At 36.0% G+C, this 17669-nt stretch overlaps 1 protein-coding gene across 2 annotated transcripts in view; it reads right to left on the bottom strand.

The window, feature by feature from the left end:
* Positions 1-1206: 1206 nt before the first annotated feature.
* The window catches only part of b3galt1b (UDP-Gal:betaGlcNAc beta 1,3-galactosyltransferase, polypeptide 1b), a 38486-nt gene continuing 22023 nt past the window's right edge, over positions 1207-17669 (bottom strand). Inside the window, exons 2-4 of one of the 2 annotated variants that reach the window (XM_044132323.1) lie at positions 13084-13136; positions 6889-7005; positions 1207-6791 (exon numbers count right to left, since the gene is read on the bottom strand). In XM_044132323.1, the coding sequence (XP_043988258.1) occupies positions 2626-3615 (990 nt within the window). In that variant the 5' untranslated portion in view covers positions 3616-6791; positions 6889-7005; positions 13084-13136 and the 3' untranslated portion in view covers positions 1207-2625. Of the gene's footprint in view, positions 6792-6888; positions 7006-13083; positions 14175-17669 lie in introns of those variants that run through there. The other variant, XM_044132324.1, reaches the window with a different exon arrangement.

Consider the following 17669-nt stretch of genomic DNA (forward strand, 5'->3'; position numbering starts at 1 on the left):
AGCTTATAAGACTACAAAACCTCAGTGAAAATAAAAAGGAAAAGAATAATTGGCCACCGGAGCCACATTTTCTCTCAGAGAGCTAGATTTTCCCATGTTTATACAGTGACAGTGATTCTGCAGCCACTGATATGCCAGATACATATTACAATACATCCAATCTGTAATGATCCCAGCTCTACATAACAAGAGTCTTCCACGGCACAATGCAGTGCTTTTCTTGGTGCGCATAGCAGCTGATGAGCTGAAACAGCTGCTGATATACAACACACATAACCAAGAGCAGCAACTACAGTAATGAGAGGCTGGTAGCCGAGACACATAATTACCTCTGGCATGGAAACTCCAAAATATGAAAACAAGAAAATGTGCCTACTATCCAAAACATACTCACTGCTTATTTTGGAAGAAAAAAGGCAATGTGATGATTATTGTATGTAAACAAAAACATCAGGCGAATTCATCATGAAAAAGTTGCAACTTTTCCACACTCTTAATATAAACTCTATTGTGTTAGATTATCATTTTACTGTACTTGGATTTTGACAATAATAATAGACTGTATTTTTATATTTAGCCTCATTAAAAAGATGGAGAAGTGGAGTAAAGAGCATGAGAGCACGTCAGAAGCATGGTCATCAGGGTTGCACTTGCAATCTCATGCTTCCGAAGGTCTCCTAAACTATACTTTTAGAGATCATTATTTAGACCTCTAATATACAAGTAATGCAATACATATTTGATTTCTTCACATTCTTTTGGATTGCACTCTAGGAGGGTCAGCAGCTGGGGAGCCAGGAGAGATTGTTGCTCAAGGACACTTGCAGTAAAGGGGAGAACGGGTTTAAAATGCATGGGAAATGTCTAAACGTCTGCACTGTCTCTACAGGGCAAGCCACAGCAGTTAGTGCTTGCTTTCTTCAGATTGGCATATTTCTTACAAAGTAGCAAAAACCTACTAGTAACAACCCAACATTTAAAGAGCTACTTTAGGACTTCTGAAGTGGGGCTCTGTCAAAACATTATACCCAGTTAATGTGAGGTCATTAAAAAAAAGAAAAATAAATAAATAAACAAATATATATGTATATATATATATAGATATATATGTATATATATATATATAGATATATCTATCTATCTATCTATCTATCGATATATATATATATATATATATATATATATATATACAGAGAGAGAGAGAGAGAGAGAGAGAGAGAGAACAGTAAAAGAAAAGTTGCCACTTACACTATGCCATAAGGCACCAGTTATGTTTACAAAAACTCCTCAACACAACAAAAAAAATCCTTGTCTAATTTTAAAGGCAAGTTGTTGCAAAGTTTGGGAGCTACCACTTCACAAACCCAGATTTTCATAGGATATGATAAAACAACACTTTTAGTAAGCTAGTGGTGTGAAAAAAGGCTTCTGGTTGACCTCAATTTAAAGTCCACTGCAGTAGCCAGGATGAGCCGTAATGTGTGTATTATTCTCTTTAGTTGTTGTCATTATAGCTTCTGCTGTCTTACCTATTTATAAAACTCTTTTCTGCAATGTGGGGCTCATTTGTTTACTAATTTTCCAAAACCACAATTATGCCCAATTTATTAGCAATATGTTCATAAATACTGATATGGGAGAATACAAATACTCTTTGTTTTACTTTCATAGCATGTTGGAAAATTCCGAGCTTACAATGACTTGATGCCAAACGGAGTGAATACAAATAAAAAAAGAAAAGAGGAAAAAACAGAATCCAAGGAACTCCACATGAAAGAGGTGCTGGAGTAGACAGAAACTTGTTGATATTAAGATCAGCAATTTCTTTTACTATGCCAGCCCTGTGCTGTAACTGAATTGCTCCAGACACCAGATACAAACTGTGGAATCAACAGTATCAAATGCTCCTGTTAAACTTTATAGTACAAAGATTACAAAGCTTCCATCACCTGCTAAAATTATATATTTAAAAAACAGCTAACAGTGCTATTCAGATGTTTAAAACTAGTCTGGAAATCCTCCAAGATTGTGCAATTGTTCAAAAATGGCACCATGTTCAAAAACCTTTAGGTCTCTCTAAAGCAGGGGTCTTTAACTTCAGTCCTCAAGGGACCATTTTTAGACATGTCTGCTTCAACACACCTGAGTCAAATAATGACGTCATTAACAAGACTCTGGAGAACTTGGTTGCATACTGTGGACGTAAGTCAACAAATTCAGGTGTGTTAGACGATTGTGAAGTTGTTTTCACTGGAGTGGTATAAGACATTCTGCTTTAATCCTACTTTAGACTAGGTTTCAGCCTCTGGAAGAAACCAAACTAGATTTATACTTAATGCACATGCTTAAGAGTTGTATTCTCCAGGGAAGATATTAAACGCTTTAACAGAACCCAACTTTAAAACTCCTAAACAACTGCTTTAAGAGTGAGTGACTGTACACACTGCTAATGCTAATGCTAATTAATCCATGTGTCATAAAACATGGACTTGCACAAGCAACTGCAGGTTCTTACATGATTAAATGTGACAATTTGTAATGAGATACAAAGGCCAAAGTAAATGAGGTTGGGTAGGGGGTCAGCTGGATAAATTGGAGTTCTTCTTTGTTGATCCTTATGTATTCCTAACATCTGAGGTGCTTCTTACTGGACATATCATTCCAGATGCGGTGCATCTCCTCCGGGGGGATCTGGTGGACTGTGATGACGCGCCTGTACCTGCAAAGACTGTAAGCCATTTTCCAGTGGTTGAACCCACTGTTCTGATAAGGGTGGATGCCTAGTTTACGCAGACACATCCCCACATACACGTCCTCCAGGTGCAACAGTCTTGTGTGCAAAGAAGTCTTGTAGATTAGCTCGGCTACATCTGCGGAGAACACGTAGCCAGTGCCTGAGCAAAACGGTGGGTATTTGTTTTCAGGGTATAGGTCTCTGGGCATGTACCACTTGCTGCGCATATCTCTGATAGGACCACCGTTTATCACATAGCCTGTGAAGTATCTCCTTCTGGGCTTGGTGCTAGGCTTTAGAAGCTTGTAAATAAGATTGTCCATGTTGACGAAGATGTCACTGTCTGTCTTCATGACATATTGAGCCTTTGGGCAGAACGTCGCTACCCAGCGCATGCCCATTAGAGTCTTGAGGGTGAGATTGTGATATGAATCAATAAAGTTCTCTACTACAATATCATGGAAAATCTGACTCTCCTGCTCCACCATCTGGTTGAGCACGTCATCTGTATTCCTCCCCAGAAGGAAGATGGTGAGAATGTGGATGTCGCTATAAGTGCCTTCATCGCCCCAGGTCTCTCGGATAGCCTGCCGTGCGTCAAACTCCTTGTGTGTGGTGCTGATGAGGATAACCAGGAAGGGCGTGATGCTTTCACACTTTTTCGGCTCATTTATTACAAATTCGAAGGCATGTGGGTTGAGGGGGCGCGTGCGGATGTTGGTGAATGTGATGTTTTTGGGAGGAGGCTTCACAATCCTTCGTTTAGGCATAGCCATGTGACCGACATATGTGGACGTCGGCCGCGAAATGCTCAAGTACCACAATGCGCTCGCCCAGCAAACCACTGTCAGAATGTATAAACATGATACTTTCGAAGGCATTATGCTACTCTTAGATGTATTTTGATGAGCTGACTCTTATGAGGTTTTCCTTCCATTAGTGAGGTTTCACCCAGTGAGGCAGCATTAAGCTGCTCAAGCATGTGTTTTGACATCAATTGTCAATAATGGATTGCTTTAGAGAGAAGAGATGCTTTTTGCAATTCAATGTGAAGCACTTTAAAACTAAATGAATGTCCAGCTTCTTGGCGAAAGCATGACGTCTCCATTTATATCTGAAAAAGAAGAGACAGAAACATCAGTATGAAATATATATGTGTGGTTTTAAAAATGTACATATATATTAATTATTCATAAGCTTTTATTTTAAATGCATTAATCTTTGTAGAGGATGTTTATATATGCAAAAATAAATGACCTAAACAATGTAGGGAAGCAATCACTGAGTGCTACATAAAAAAATTCCCAATAAATAAGCCCAAGTAATCATGTTTAAAATTATTACTTTTTAATATTTGGAATAAATTTAGCCAGAGGATGGAAGAAAATTTTTCAAAGGAAATCAACGAATAAGCACAGTAGATCAAAGTTTTGGATAAAACTACGCATCACATACTGACATGTACATATGATGGGATTCATGTTGAAAATCTAAAGGGTCTCATGTAGGTCATATCCTCAGGCTTTGATGTTTTCTGTTTTCTGATATTTTGTCTTTTACCTATAGGAGATCACATGCACTTCTCAAGGAAATAGCTATAAATTTCAATGCATTTTTCTTCAAAGGCTGGAGGAACACAGAGGCCAAGCTGACCAGACACATAAAGGCATAATGTGATCAATTGAATTCCATTAAACTGCAGTGTGTTGTCATACACAAACCTATCAGACTGAAAAAACTAAAAAACAAAGAAACACCTAATTATCCTAATATAATTGAAATCACAATATAAAATATGAATTAGTATACTTTTTATTTATTTTTATTTTTAGATACATCTAAAATGACATCTATCATTTTAGATGTCATTCAGATGCTTCTGCCTGTACTATACAGGCAGTTGCTCAGGATGGCATTTTAAAAGAGGGCTGGGGTTTAGTCATTTGCAGACTATGGACAAGTAGATGCTGAGAATGGAAAGATTTGGAGTGAAAAGAGAATGGGTTACCTGCTTTGTGTGGAAGTGCATTACATTTAATTTCACCCCAGAATATCAAATGAATTCCAGCATTGTGACTAAATAGGCGTGGCAAAATAAAGGGCCTGCCCACTACAGCAGCCTTAACATTTTAAAGCGGTGCTGTTGAAGGGTAGGTCTCGTTCCTTTTTAGATTTTCTTATGACTGTTTCAGCAAACACTGTTATTGGTATTATTTCTCATAATATCAGCTTCTGTGAGATCTCACAAGATTGAAAGGAGCAAACAACTGCTTCCAACTCATAACTGTTTACTCAAGAACAAGAAATGCAAACAGAGTTTTCTTTTACTGCAGTGTCAAAAAGGTTTTAATTATCTTTTATTTATTTATACTCTTCTTTCAAGGAAATAGACTTTTGTAATCTTTTATATTGGTCTTGTTTAATCTTTTCTTCTGGTTTTTTGAAGCTTGTTTAAAATGACTACTTGGAAACGCAATGCTTTTTTCATTCATTTCAGAGTTTAAATGAGATTTAAGGCAGTCGGATTTGGTTTTCAGAATATGATAGTAGACTTACTTATACAACACATACACATGCAGTAATTTCAGATGCCAAAACTACACATCCAAAAGATTTATAATTTTTTTTTCCAATTTCATTCAACTTGTAAGAGTCAGAATGAGAGAACTAAATAAGCAGATTATTTTGTGAAGATAATAAATTAATATAATATTAATGCAAATGGTGGAAACTTTGAGTTTGCCCTTTAGTGTCCAAATATGCAGTGCTACCTGTCTGAAAACTTATTAAATAGAAATCATATGAAAACATATTTTGTCAATTGGGTCTTTAGTACACAGTCAATTAAGTTTGGCTTGGCAGGAATTCTTGCTGGCCCTGTAGCTACTGTTCAATAATCCGTCAATGGGTGAGAAAGTAAATAAAGGTTTACTGCCATTTTTGGTGATTTTTAGCGTGAACACTGGTGGTTTAAATGAAAGAATAGCCCTTGCAAAAGCACAGATAATATGAAAATAGAAGAATAGGCCTCTTTGCCATGTCAGGAAAAAAGTGTCTCACTTTTAAAGCTTGGCTAGATGTAGAGAAAGCCCAAAGTGGATTCTGCAAAGAGAGGCTCCAGCTGAAAAGAGTCTAACCTTAAATTCAACAAAGCTAAGAATAATTACATGCTTTCTGCTCTGCTGCACCTCCACTGAAAAATGCTTTTTAAATCAATATTTGACTTTGGGCATGGAAGGTCGTAATTAGGATCAACACAAAAGCTGCCATTCACTGTAACTGTGGACTTAATAAATAAATAAATCAATATTAGGTGAAATATGCTTGAAGTACACAGAAAACAGAAAAGAATATGTTGTGAAAGAATTAAGAAGATCAGTTCAACTAAACTGTTAGTCATGCATCTAATAATAATAAGCAGTAACTGTTCTGTTACAGATTTTAGTCAAGAAATTTTAAAATCGGACAAACATAACAAGAGTAAATACAAATAAGCAGTTAAAAATACTATTAATTATTGAGAGTAGGTCAATCCAGACCAACATGGCCTAATCTGAAATTGTAATCATTCATTTGGTTAAATTAGTAATTAACTAATCAACTAAGACATTATGAAAAGCTCAGTTTTATTTCACCTTGGTAAATGCCAGACTTGCACAATCAAGTCATCCCTTAAATACAAACACCCACAACATGAAGTAGCCTTAAAAGCATCTTGTGTTTCCATGATCTGAGATAAGTATCGTTGACATTTGTGAGTCTGGAAAGGTTTGCAAAGTAATTTATAAAGTTTTTCTACTTCAGTGAACCACAGTTATCCACAAATTAGTAAAATATAGTAAAGTGCTGAACCTTCTAAGGAATGTTCGACCAACCACAATTACCGGTACTCTAAAAGTACATCGACGGCTCCCTCAAGAGGTTAAAACATAAAAATCTTGAGTCAAACTCATCCAGATCTCATATTTCGTTCCAAGTGATGATGTCAAAGTAACAACAAGAACACTGGGTTTCCACCCGTCTGCGCCTTTGTCTCCTCTTCTCTCTTGTCCTCTCACTTAAGGCAAGAGAAAATGGAAATCTGCATTGGTAAAATGCTGTAAAACTCAGTGTGGTTGAATCATCCTTTATAGTTCCACTGTTGTAAATCACACCTTTTATTTTGGAGACCGGTCCTATTCCACACTCATTTGCTGAGCGAGATGCTGGCCAACACTGCTACAGTGGGAGGAGTGACCCATTCAGCCCTCTGGACCCCAGAGTGGAAACACCTACAAAAAAAGATAAATGAAAGTTCAGGGGGAAAAAAAGAGGTTCCTCCTTTGTTGAACTACATCCTGGAGCACTGGAGGCTTCACTTCTCTAAAATAAGTTACATTTATATGATCCAACAATAAAAAAAAGAGACTGGGAATAAATTCAGTGGAGAGTTTGAAGGCAAAAACCATTTGCCCGCTAACATATTTATGATCTCAAAGACTAAGGAAAATATTCTGTGGATTAAATGCACAAAAGTGCACATTTTTGATGCCACATGCTCCATGATATTCTGTGTTAAATGAATACAGAATTTTAAAAAAGAATGTCACGCTGATAATAAAACATGGTGGTGGTAGTGTGATGGTCTGGAGCTGCTCAGATGTAACCCTAAATTCTGTCTATTGCCAAACAGCTTTCAAGGAAAACATCAAATTATCAGTTTGTGACTTTGAGCTCAAGCACACAGTATTGAAATGGTCATAAGCACAAGATTTAAAAGAAATATGTAGTAGTCTAGTCAAAGTCCAAACATAAATCAGAATAAGATGCTGTGGCATGACCTTGCAAACATTATTCATGCTTAAAGACCTTCCACTATGACTGAATTAACACAATTCTATGAAGTAGAGTGACCCAAAATTCTTCCAGAGATGGAAAAAAAAAAAATTATTGCCAGTTATCAAAAACTCTTGATGGCATCTGTTGTTGCCAAGACCAAAAAGAACTGATGAAATATGTAAGACCTGAAATATTTTTTTTCACAGAACAGTAGCTAAGTCTATTCATCATCATTTTGAATTATGATTAAGTTGCACTCCCTTCTTCTTCCTTCTCTTCCTCACTGTCTCAATAATTCACTGTATCTATTGGATGCTGGACAAAGAGACTTTGAGGTGAAGCACATTCAGGAACACTGAAGATTTAGGCTATGATTCTTCGTAAGTATTACAATTTTGAAGCCTTGCTTTTAGACTACAGAACTGAACACGGCCTGTAGGCAGTCACCTTCGTAACACGTTTAACCCAATCAGTTTTGGATATTATAAGATCTCACATTTATCATTGGGCAAAAAATCTCCCACTCCCTGTGAGAACAGTGGCATAGAAATTGTCAGGAAAATTGTTAAGCTATTAAACAGCCTGTAAGGAGTGGGACAGGTGTTCATGCTACACTTTGTGACTAAACCCGCAGGATATGAAAGTCAATAGAGAACCGCGTCAAAGAGGGGAATGAAAGGGGGGAATAATTAGCCTATACTACCAATAGAGACCTAATTTATCATGATTTATTATATGGCAAGAGGTAAACTTGAGTTGGGAGTAGGGCACAAAGACAGCCATTCATCAACACTTGACATTTCTTTCTCCGCACTCCTGCATTGAATGTTTGGTGGACTATTTTTTTTATTTTTTTTTGTATAGAAAAGGGCTATTATGTGCTCCTCTATACACAAACATAAATGTTGTGATTCATGGCTCTATGTCTGTATGCAGACAAGTTTCTAAAGTGTTTTTCCAATAATATTGTATCGGAGCTAATAGATTGCCTGCCTGAATTAAAGAGAGCTTGGGTATTAGACCGGACTTGTGCCAAAAGCATCTAAATTGATTACCTTGCTTTTATTTCTGCATATTGCTGACTACACATTTAATGATGACTCACTACAGTGGCAAAGCTTGAAAGATGGTACTATAATTTTAATAATAATTACCTTCACAAAGATTACACATTTTAAGTTAATATTGTAAAACCTCACTGATGAGGCAACATTGATAAAATTTACTTTTGTCAAAAGTGGGAAAATTTCCTAAAACATTTAAAAGTATTACTGCATTTATTTCTCCATGGATAAATCATTTTCAATTCTTGCTTAAGGATAAGTCACTTCTCAATTGGTTGGTGCAAAAACAAAACACTGCTTGTGTCACTTTGTTGGTTTTGTTGTAGGATGTAGGAAATGTTGTTGTTTGTTTTAAAAGTCAGTCTCTTTTACTCCATGCTTCATCTGAAACCCAAGGCAATTCAACAAGATGTTATTTATCTTTACAGTACATTTAGTCTTAAATCAGAAATAATTGCTGCTCTAAATTGTTGAAGAATTAATCAAATAGTTGCTCGAAGTTTGGAAAAGTTATGTAAGGAGGACTAAAATTAAATCTCCAAAAATTGATACGGTGAAGCAATTTATCAAAACATTACAGGGAGTCATTTCCTTGTTCTAAAACTTAAATTACTTGTGTTTAGTGTTTTTCTCAACAAATGCCAAAGTGACTGCCTTAGCCAGCCACTAAAATATTGCTGAAGAACCAAAAACAACTCTACTGTCTGGTTGCTTATTAATGGTTATGCAAGACAAAGCCTTCTTCTTTTTGGTTTATGAAGAAATGCCTGAAGACTTTATGGAGGTAAATGATCTGCAACCATGCCAGCATGAATCTGAGACGACAGTTCCAGCTCCAGAATTGAGAGAAAACCTTTCAGATCAGGATTCTGATAATCAGGACCATCATGTCTGATAAGATGAAGATGACATGCATGATGACTGACTTGGGAACGTGGAATGCTTAAAACTACAGTTTGTAATGTACAGTTTATGGATTTAGTGCATTAATATTAATATGAATTTCTATTCTGGTAATTATGTGCAGCACACAGGTCAACCTGTATGACACAAAAGCGTTCTCACTCTTTGTTGAGTTATTTATGTGTAATGTATACATTTTTAAGGTATTTCCTTGCATCTGTACAACTGGATGAACTTGTTAAATAATGTAGCCATATAAATAAACCTGTCTTGACTTGCTGTATCCTTCTGATTTCATCCTTTTTTTTTTGCTACTGCTGTCTGCTTTATATATTGTTTCATTGCTGAACTTCACTTTGGGGTAACTTGTGTCTGTTTGTGAACTGCTTTACGAGTGAAATTGACAGTGACATTGACAAATCTCCTTAATCAGCACTGAGTTGCTGGAAGCAATATTTCTGCAATTTCACAACACTGCACCAACCTTGGGGATGAAAAATGGGTGAACCAGCACTTATTGCTGGAATGTTAAATGACTTTTTTCCCTCCAGTACTTTGTTATACAACGTAGATCAAACTAGAGCAAAACTGAAAGAATTTTCTTTTAATTAAAAGTAAACTCTATGTAAAATCCTACCTCCACCAGTCATCTTATATAGAAAATACAAGTTTGCCATGTTGAGATTATTTCATCACATTTTAACAAACCTTCCCAAAAGACATCAAAACTTTTCAATACTAAACTGGAAGAGCGAGTGAAATTGACTGTAGTTTAAAACTGAAAATGTTATTATTTTGTGACCAAAAATAGACATTTCTTACAGGAATGATGGTATGCTGGAGGGATACAATTGGGCACTCAGAAAAGAGTAAGCTGTTTACTTTCCTCAAACATCTACACAAAAAAAAAGGTTTTCTTCACCTAGCAAAAACATAGATATGCTTTCTCCTCCAAAAAAACATTTTAGCAGCAACATTACTTTAGTGCGGATAAACAATCATGTTAAACAGTGACTGACTGGATGTCGGAAAGCGAGATTTTCAGCTGCTTCCATTTGCTGCTGCTATATTTTACGCAACCACTGCATGTCCCATTAAGCGGTTTTTACATAACACATGTTCATGCATTTCAAAGTAACAATGCTGGTCAGAACTGGTGAAAAATCAATAGTGTCCAACTGAATGCATTTCAACCTCATTACGCTCAACATTATTAGCTGCTTTCTAAGCTGTGTTGTGGTCACTGTTTTTCAAAGCTTTTATTTTTTTTTATTTTTTTTTTTTTACATATTTTGTGACTCCAGATGTAGAAATGAATAAAACTACTGTAGCCTGAAAAAGGAACAGTGATGTAAATTAATTTTAAGAGCTCCTTAAAAGCCTGAATACCCTCATATAGGCAATATGAAGTCAGAATCTCGCTCTAATAATAATTAGTTTAGCCTCTAAGTTTTATTCTGTGGTACATGAGTTGACCGTGTTCCATAAAATAGGAATGTAAAAATGCCATCGGGATAACAGGGTAAATATATAACAGCACCATCAGCACAACAGTCACTGAGACAAAGTTGCATGGTTGCATCTGTTAAATCCTCAATTCCCAGAAGACTCTCACCTTTACTGAGTATCAGCTTTTTTTTTTGAGCCATTACAACATTAATCTAACAGATAAATATAGAATGCATGAGCTACACCAGATTTAGGCAGCTGTTTTTATAAATCATTGGCGTATCATTTTAGAAATATGTCATATGTGTAATTTCTGTTACATGACATTTTGCTGCCACAGCAAACCAAATCTGTAAGTAAATCTGTCTAGGCACATAAGAATTTGTTTTCATGACACAAATACTGTGAAAAAAAGAATAAACCAGGGCTAAGTTTATTTTACCACTACATTTGCTCAGCTGCCATCGTAAGTGCATGTAAAACAGTTTTACTCTGAGACAAGACTTATATCTTGATGTCTTATAAGAAAACCTTCATAAAAATATGGCAACTTCATGAGCCAGCAGAGTAAAAAGCAGAATGTGTTTTGTGAGTTTTACAAACTCCTTTTAACATTGTGTTGTTACCTCCCACACACTGTGTTAAACTCATGGGGATTGAAATGCAATGCACCTCAGCCGCAGTAAAACAGACAGCATCACTGTTTGACGAAGGATGAAATGTTCATCAAACAAATATTTGTTACAGTACACTTAGTTTCAGGGAGAGACTGAACATTGGTGCAGTTTAAGTGTTGTTCACATTTTAATTTTGTGAGTGTAAAAGCATGCGGTACTTTTCAAGTCTGGAAAATTATCTAAAAATTCTTTCTAAAAGAAAAAAAAGATTGTATGAATGTAAGGTTCTATTTGTTTTTCTACAACCACATATCCTTTAAAATGGCCGGGCAAGCGGCAGGATGAATAAATGTGCTTTTTAATTCAAGTTCAACTTATCATCTGATGGTGTTTTTTAAATGAATGTGTCACAGATAAAAAGAAAAAGAAAGTAAGTATATTTTTGCTAACACTGATTAACCTAAATTAGATGCAATTTTTGAGAAAATTTCCTTAATGTAACAATATATGTTTGACTACATACAATATGTACTTACTATTTCTTAAAATATACATAAATTGTATTAAAATTATTTTTGATTTGGATAAAGCACAACAGGTAGTAAACCTTTGAAGAGTGTTCATATAAGTAGTAATAGCATCTAAACATATTTGAGTGAATCTAAGCAGAGGAAGCTGTGTATTTCATTTTAAAAGTTGGAGAATAAAAATGCAATTGCTGTTCTGAGACATAAAAATGTTAACTGAAGTGAGGGTGTTCAGATGTTAATATGCAGGAGATTATCTGGACAAAATGCCAGCTGTACAAGAAGCAGTTCTCCTATGCCAACCAAACACAGCTCTGGGCAGTGTGTTAAGTGTTGCAGAGATTCCCCTTAAATGTTGGCATCCGTACACAGAATAAATTGGGCCAGGGCTGTCCAGGCATTGGCTCTGGCACACAAACTTCCACACATCATCAGGCCCAGATTAAACCTGACGTATCCTCATCAGCACCAAAACATTTCACTTCTTTTCCTCTTCCGTAGAAACGCAGCCACATTCATGTGGTAGTCGTTAAAAAATTTGTTAGACGTGTGATATTGCCCTGCTTCAGCAGTCACTACAAGTCCACCTGCCTGCTGTCAGCACACATGTTGCTCTAGAGGCTGCTGCAACCCTGGGTAACTGTAAACTTCTCATTTAATTTCACCATCAATCTATCCCAGTTCTTTTTTTTTTGAAGCAGATAGAATGAAAACTAAGTCTTAAAATATTTACAGTACTCTATTCCATTGTAATACAGAAGTAAATGAAAGAGAAATTACTAGTTATTTGTTTAAACACTATAGAAGAGTGTTTCTAAATATATTAAAATACAGACTACACTGGACCACCACTAAATCCTCCTCAGTGTTTTCCAAGAAGATAAACTTTAAAGTACTCTGTTATCAAAAGTTAAGATCTCAGGGGGATGATTGCTCCTGGGATGTGCCGTGTTCTCGTCTTCTTTACTCACATGCAGTTTGTTCTCTCCTTCTTTCCCAGACATCATATCCTGCACACCCAATTCTGTTTGAAAAGGAATTCACAAGTATTGAGTGTTATTTCAGGCTGAAAGAAAATCCTTTTCGAGATATAACAAGTGCTTCACAAGAGAAAATTAATGTGATAAATAATAACACAACATATAAACATAAATAAACCAGGAGAAGAGCATTATCACATAAAATAAACATTCAATAATTCCACAGGAACCCAACATTTCAAACAAACTAAAGCAGATGCAAGAAAATAAGATGAAAATAAGCTTAATACATCTCACCTTTGGAAAAAAGCACCAGGTTAATTTGATTAAATAATGAAACGTGGAGTGTTTTATTATTTAATCAGAAGGTTAATTATACAAAAATTAACCGTCTTTAGTTTTCATGCTATTCCATTGCAAATTTCTTTAGAAGCTTCAGCTTCAGCCTGAATGAGAAAGCAGCTTAGCATGATATTATTCACCAACAAATCTGAATGTATTTTTAGGGGATTTTATGTGATATTCATGGTCTTTGTGCTTATGAAATCTAAAAATCTTAAAACTCAAGGAGGCGTAATGAAAATGCAGGTTTCTTTATATCCACTTCACAGAAATCCACTTGAGGTATTTCACTTTTTTGCTGTCCAATAAGCTTAGCAACTTGCACTTCTTCAGCTTCTGACTAAATCTTTGAAAAGCAGAAATGTTTGAAAAGGCCTTAGAATGTAAAGATTATCCAGGGTCTTTTCGACTGAGTTTAGCGAAAAAGAAAAAATTACTCAGTCACAGATATTTAATACTATGTTAGAGTGAATCAGTGCTCGTTACCGAAAATATTTAGTCAATATTTTCAGTCAGCCGCCTTTTGAGTATTTCACAGAACAACCAAAATAATAACTCAAATCCTTTTTCACTCTGATGTTTTTTTTATTCTTTGATGAAGCAACAAGACATGTGAAAGAGCCACGGCTGCATTTTAGCTCTTTTAAAAAGAGAAAACCATCATGAGGCGTCATCAACAGCACACAGCCAAGGCAGACTGTAGAGATTTAATGAGCGAGTGTTTTGCAATGGAACCTCTCCAGCCAACCGTGCCACATCACAGAGCACCTAGGCAGTCATTAGAGGGACAGATGGTGCTATGGCTGATTGGACTCTGCTAGCCTATTTCACAGTGTTTGTTCTTATAACGCCCTCTGCAGAGGTAGACAGCAATGTCTGAAATATTACAGATAAATCAAAACTAACAGAAAAACAATAATACAGTAAATAAAGGTCTTTTTCTAAGAAATCCAAGCATTACTGATTATTCTTGGACAAAACGCAAAAAAAAGGAAATAGGATTTTATGTGGATGTTAGCTCACAGGCAAAAAGCCAAAATGATTGACACTATCTGCTTCACAACCTGATTTCACCACATAAAATAAAATATCAAGCCTCCTGCATGCTGACAGACATGGAAAGACATCATACAGCAGAGACATGTTTTACAACATCTGTTTTTAAAACATTTTCAAAACATAACAAATGAGACGGAACGGACGTCGCAGGAACTATGAGAGCTTGATGGGTGAAAGATGACTTATTGGTCACTGCATGTTTGAAAACAAAACAGAGGGGAAAAAATAATAAAAAGAAAAAATATTTTTTACTATCTAAGGCATGGCCTTCCAGGACACTGCATCTTAATCAAGCCATCTTCTTGTTAAAGCTAAAAACTAAAACCCTGACTTCCTGGACTAACACAAGCAGAGAGTGAAATGAAGCTATATCTCCAAGCTAATTTCTAAGGAACACTGAGTGTGTTTTAAAATAAATTTGCATGAATGTGAGACATATAAAGCAGGGCATTTCCTCATCTTTTTGTGTTTCCTTGTTATGAATCAACTTTTCAATAATGTAATAAGCAGAGTGAGTCATTCATGCTAGACGCTCCATGTTTTTGAGAATCTGATGATGATTCACAGCAGGTTGTTTTTATGGGTGAAACCGCAGTGAATCTTTATGGTGGGCTTCCTGCTGCCAGTATTTAGTGATGCCCTTTCTGTAATATCAGCCCCCGGCCCACAAGCACTTGAAGCACAGCAACATTTTCCTGCTAGCAGTTTCTGACTCACACAGTTTGACAAAAGTGAAGGGCTACTGGCTGTAAAAGTTCTATGTTCACTGTATCCACAATCCCAAAGGTCTGTAATATCACTGTCTGTTCTATTCTGCAGAGGCCAACCTCTCTCTGTTTTCTTCTCCATCATGTTTTCTGCTACTCCTACCATACAGACATTGTTTGATTAATTAATCCTTACAACAGAAATGTTTTTACTCCTTTTAATTAGCACAGAATTTTAATCCATTTAAGGAATTATTTTTTTTACTGTAGATAGACATAATACTAAAAATGTCCTTTTATTTACCTTGCCATATTCCTTTTTTCTTTCATCAAGAAATTGATATGCCATCCCTTATGCACGATAAATCTTCAAAGTTCTCTAAATTTTAGGCAAGCATAAAACTTCTAAATCCATTCTTTGAACATCTACATTGGTTGCAATTACTGTTGCAAGAGACTGAACTGTTTGTCCACTCTTCCTTACAAGATAGAGCAGGTTCATTCTTATTGAACACAAATGTCAATTTTTAACTCTTGGCAGTAATTCCTAGTTGCATTTAAGACCAAATAGCTAAACCTTAGAGACGTGACAAAGTCCTGCTGAAACTGAATCTTCACTCTGCATTATAGCTTTTGCCACCTCCTAACAGGTTTTTCTTCAGGAATGACTCACAATTTAGTTAAACAAATTATTACTGTCTAAACAACGTAATAACCTTAAACAGTTTATTTTTTATTTTTCTTGCTATAATCCATATTATAAATGCTGCACATAGTTCCAAAACAACAGTAGCCTGTCATTTTACTAGTAACTTAAGCTAATCTGAATATTTACAAGCCACCTCTTGAAAGACCAACATAAGTTCCCTACTGTCTTTCAACCACTTTGAAAGGCTTTTTTATTCCTATTACATCTTTGTCCTTCTCCCTCTTCCGTTGTGTGAATCAAGAGCTTTTTCTTCTGCCTCCTCATATTTAGCTCCTTGTCACCAGATGACAGCACGATTCAAATGAAAAATAATAACAATAAAAAAAGACAGACCCAGCACATCCTGGAAGGGGCATGCACTGGAGCAACTTTAATGTGTGTGTGGGCGAGTGACAGGAGTGGAGGTAAAGGGTTAGGGCTGCCTAATCAGTGGTGTGCCTCTTTGTTATTGATCACATTATTTAGAGACATAAACAGACATGTTTGTGTGTGTTATTTCTAGATGACCGGAAATGCCATCTAGAAATAAGTTTTCCAGCGTCGCGTTAGCGCCCACTGTAGTGCGAAGCCCTTATGCATCGCACAAAGCCCATACCACTTTTAGCATGACACAGTGTTAGTTTTCAGCCTCACATAGGGTTGAATGAATGCCAGAAGGCTTAGTTATGGTCTCATTGGACCAAAGCACTGCACATTGTTTCAGGTCTACCACATCAAGACTCCTACTTCTCTACAGAGATATTTAGCAGAATGGTGTGCAATTAATGAAAAATGTTGCAAGAACTGTAGAATTTATCATGGTATGTCTGTTCCCACGAATTAAAAAAAAAAAATAGTAAACTGCATACTTCTTTCAAATTAAACATGTTCTTGTTGCAGAAAATATTAGAATGTAAGGACACATTTGGTGCAAACACTATCTTGACCAAGCAACTTGGCTCAATAACAACAACTACCAAGATTATGTACCAGGGGAAGTAAATGTATATTTTAGTTGTAGGTGGTGTAGGAAGTGTCAAAGTGCAGCTTGAACCTCTGGAGTGCTCAGAATAAATAAATATCAAATAAGTTTATTTGGACTATCTTGTTGTATGAGATGGGTTGAGGTCACATATCATTACATGAAATATGGAGCTGCTGGGTCTCCCTGAACTACCACTGCCAAGTTCACTACAGGTAATAAGAGCAGAGGATATGACCAAACTAAAGAAATGACAAGAATGTTTAAGTAAAACTGTGCTTCAAACTGTGAGCATGAACTGTGGGGCTGTGCTGCAGTTGTGTCAATAAATGTGCAAACCATAACAATGTTTCCTGTATTTTGTCAGTCTTTCAGAAAATATTACTGACAGTAGCAAAGCTTTCTTTGTCTTTCATTGTTTGTGGTTGAATGAATTGGTTTGTTATCAGTCACTTCTGTTTGCTCTTTTTCAATCTTAATGACAGCATAAACTATTTGAATAAAACTAATAAAAAATGTACATAATCTACCTGATATTGCGCTTGCATAAAATGGCAATAATAGGTCTTCATACAAAAAGCCAGACTTTCTGAGCCCCTGGCAGACTCTGTTTGTTTCATTCAGTGTTGTACTGACATTGCTGAATTTTGAGCCATGAGAAAAGCAAAATAATTGGTGAAGAATCTGCAGGAGAAGGTAGTTTAACTTTAGAAACATAAAGAATTTGTTACTAGCTTGTTTTTTGAAGCACACAAAAGGGTCTAATAACCTCACAGCACAGCAAGAAAGCAGCATTACA

Source organism: Gambusia affinis, linkage group LG11 (assembly GCF_019740435.1).
Source record: "Gambusia affinis linkage group LG11, SWU_Gaff_1.0, whole genome shotgun sequence".
NCBI classification, from domain to species: Eukaryota; Metazoa; Chordata; class Actinopteri; order Cyprinodontiformes; family Poeciliidae; genus Gambusia; species Gambusia affinis.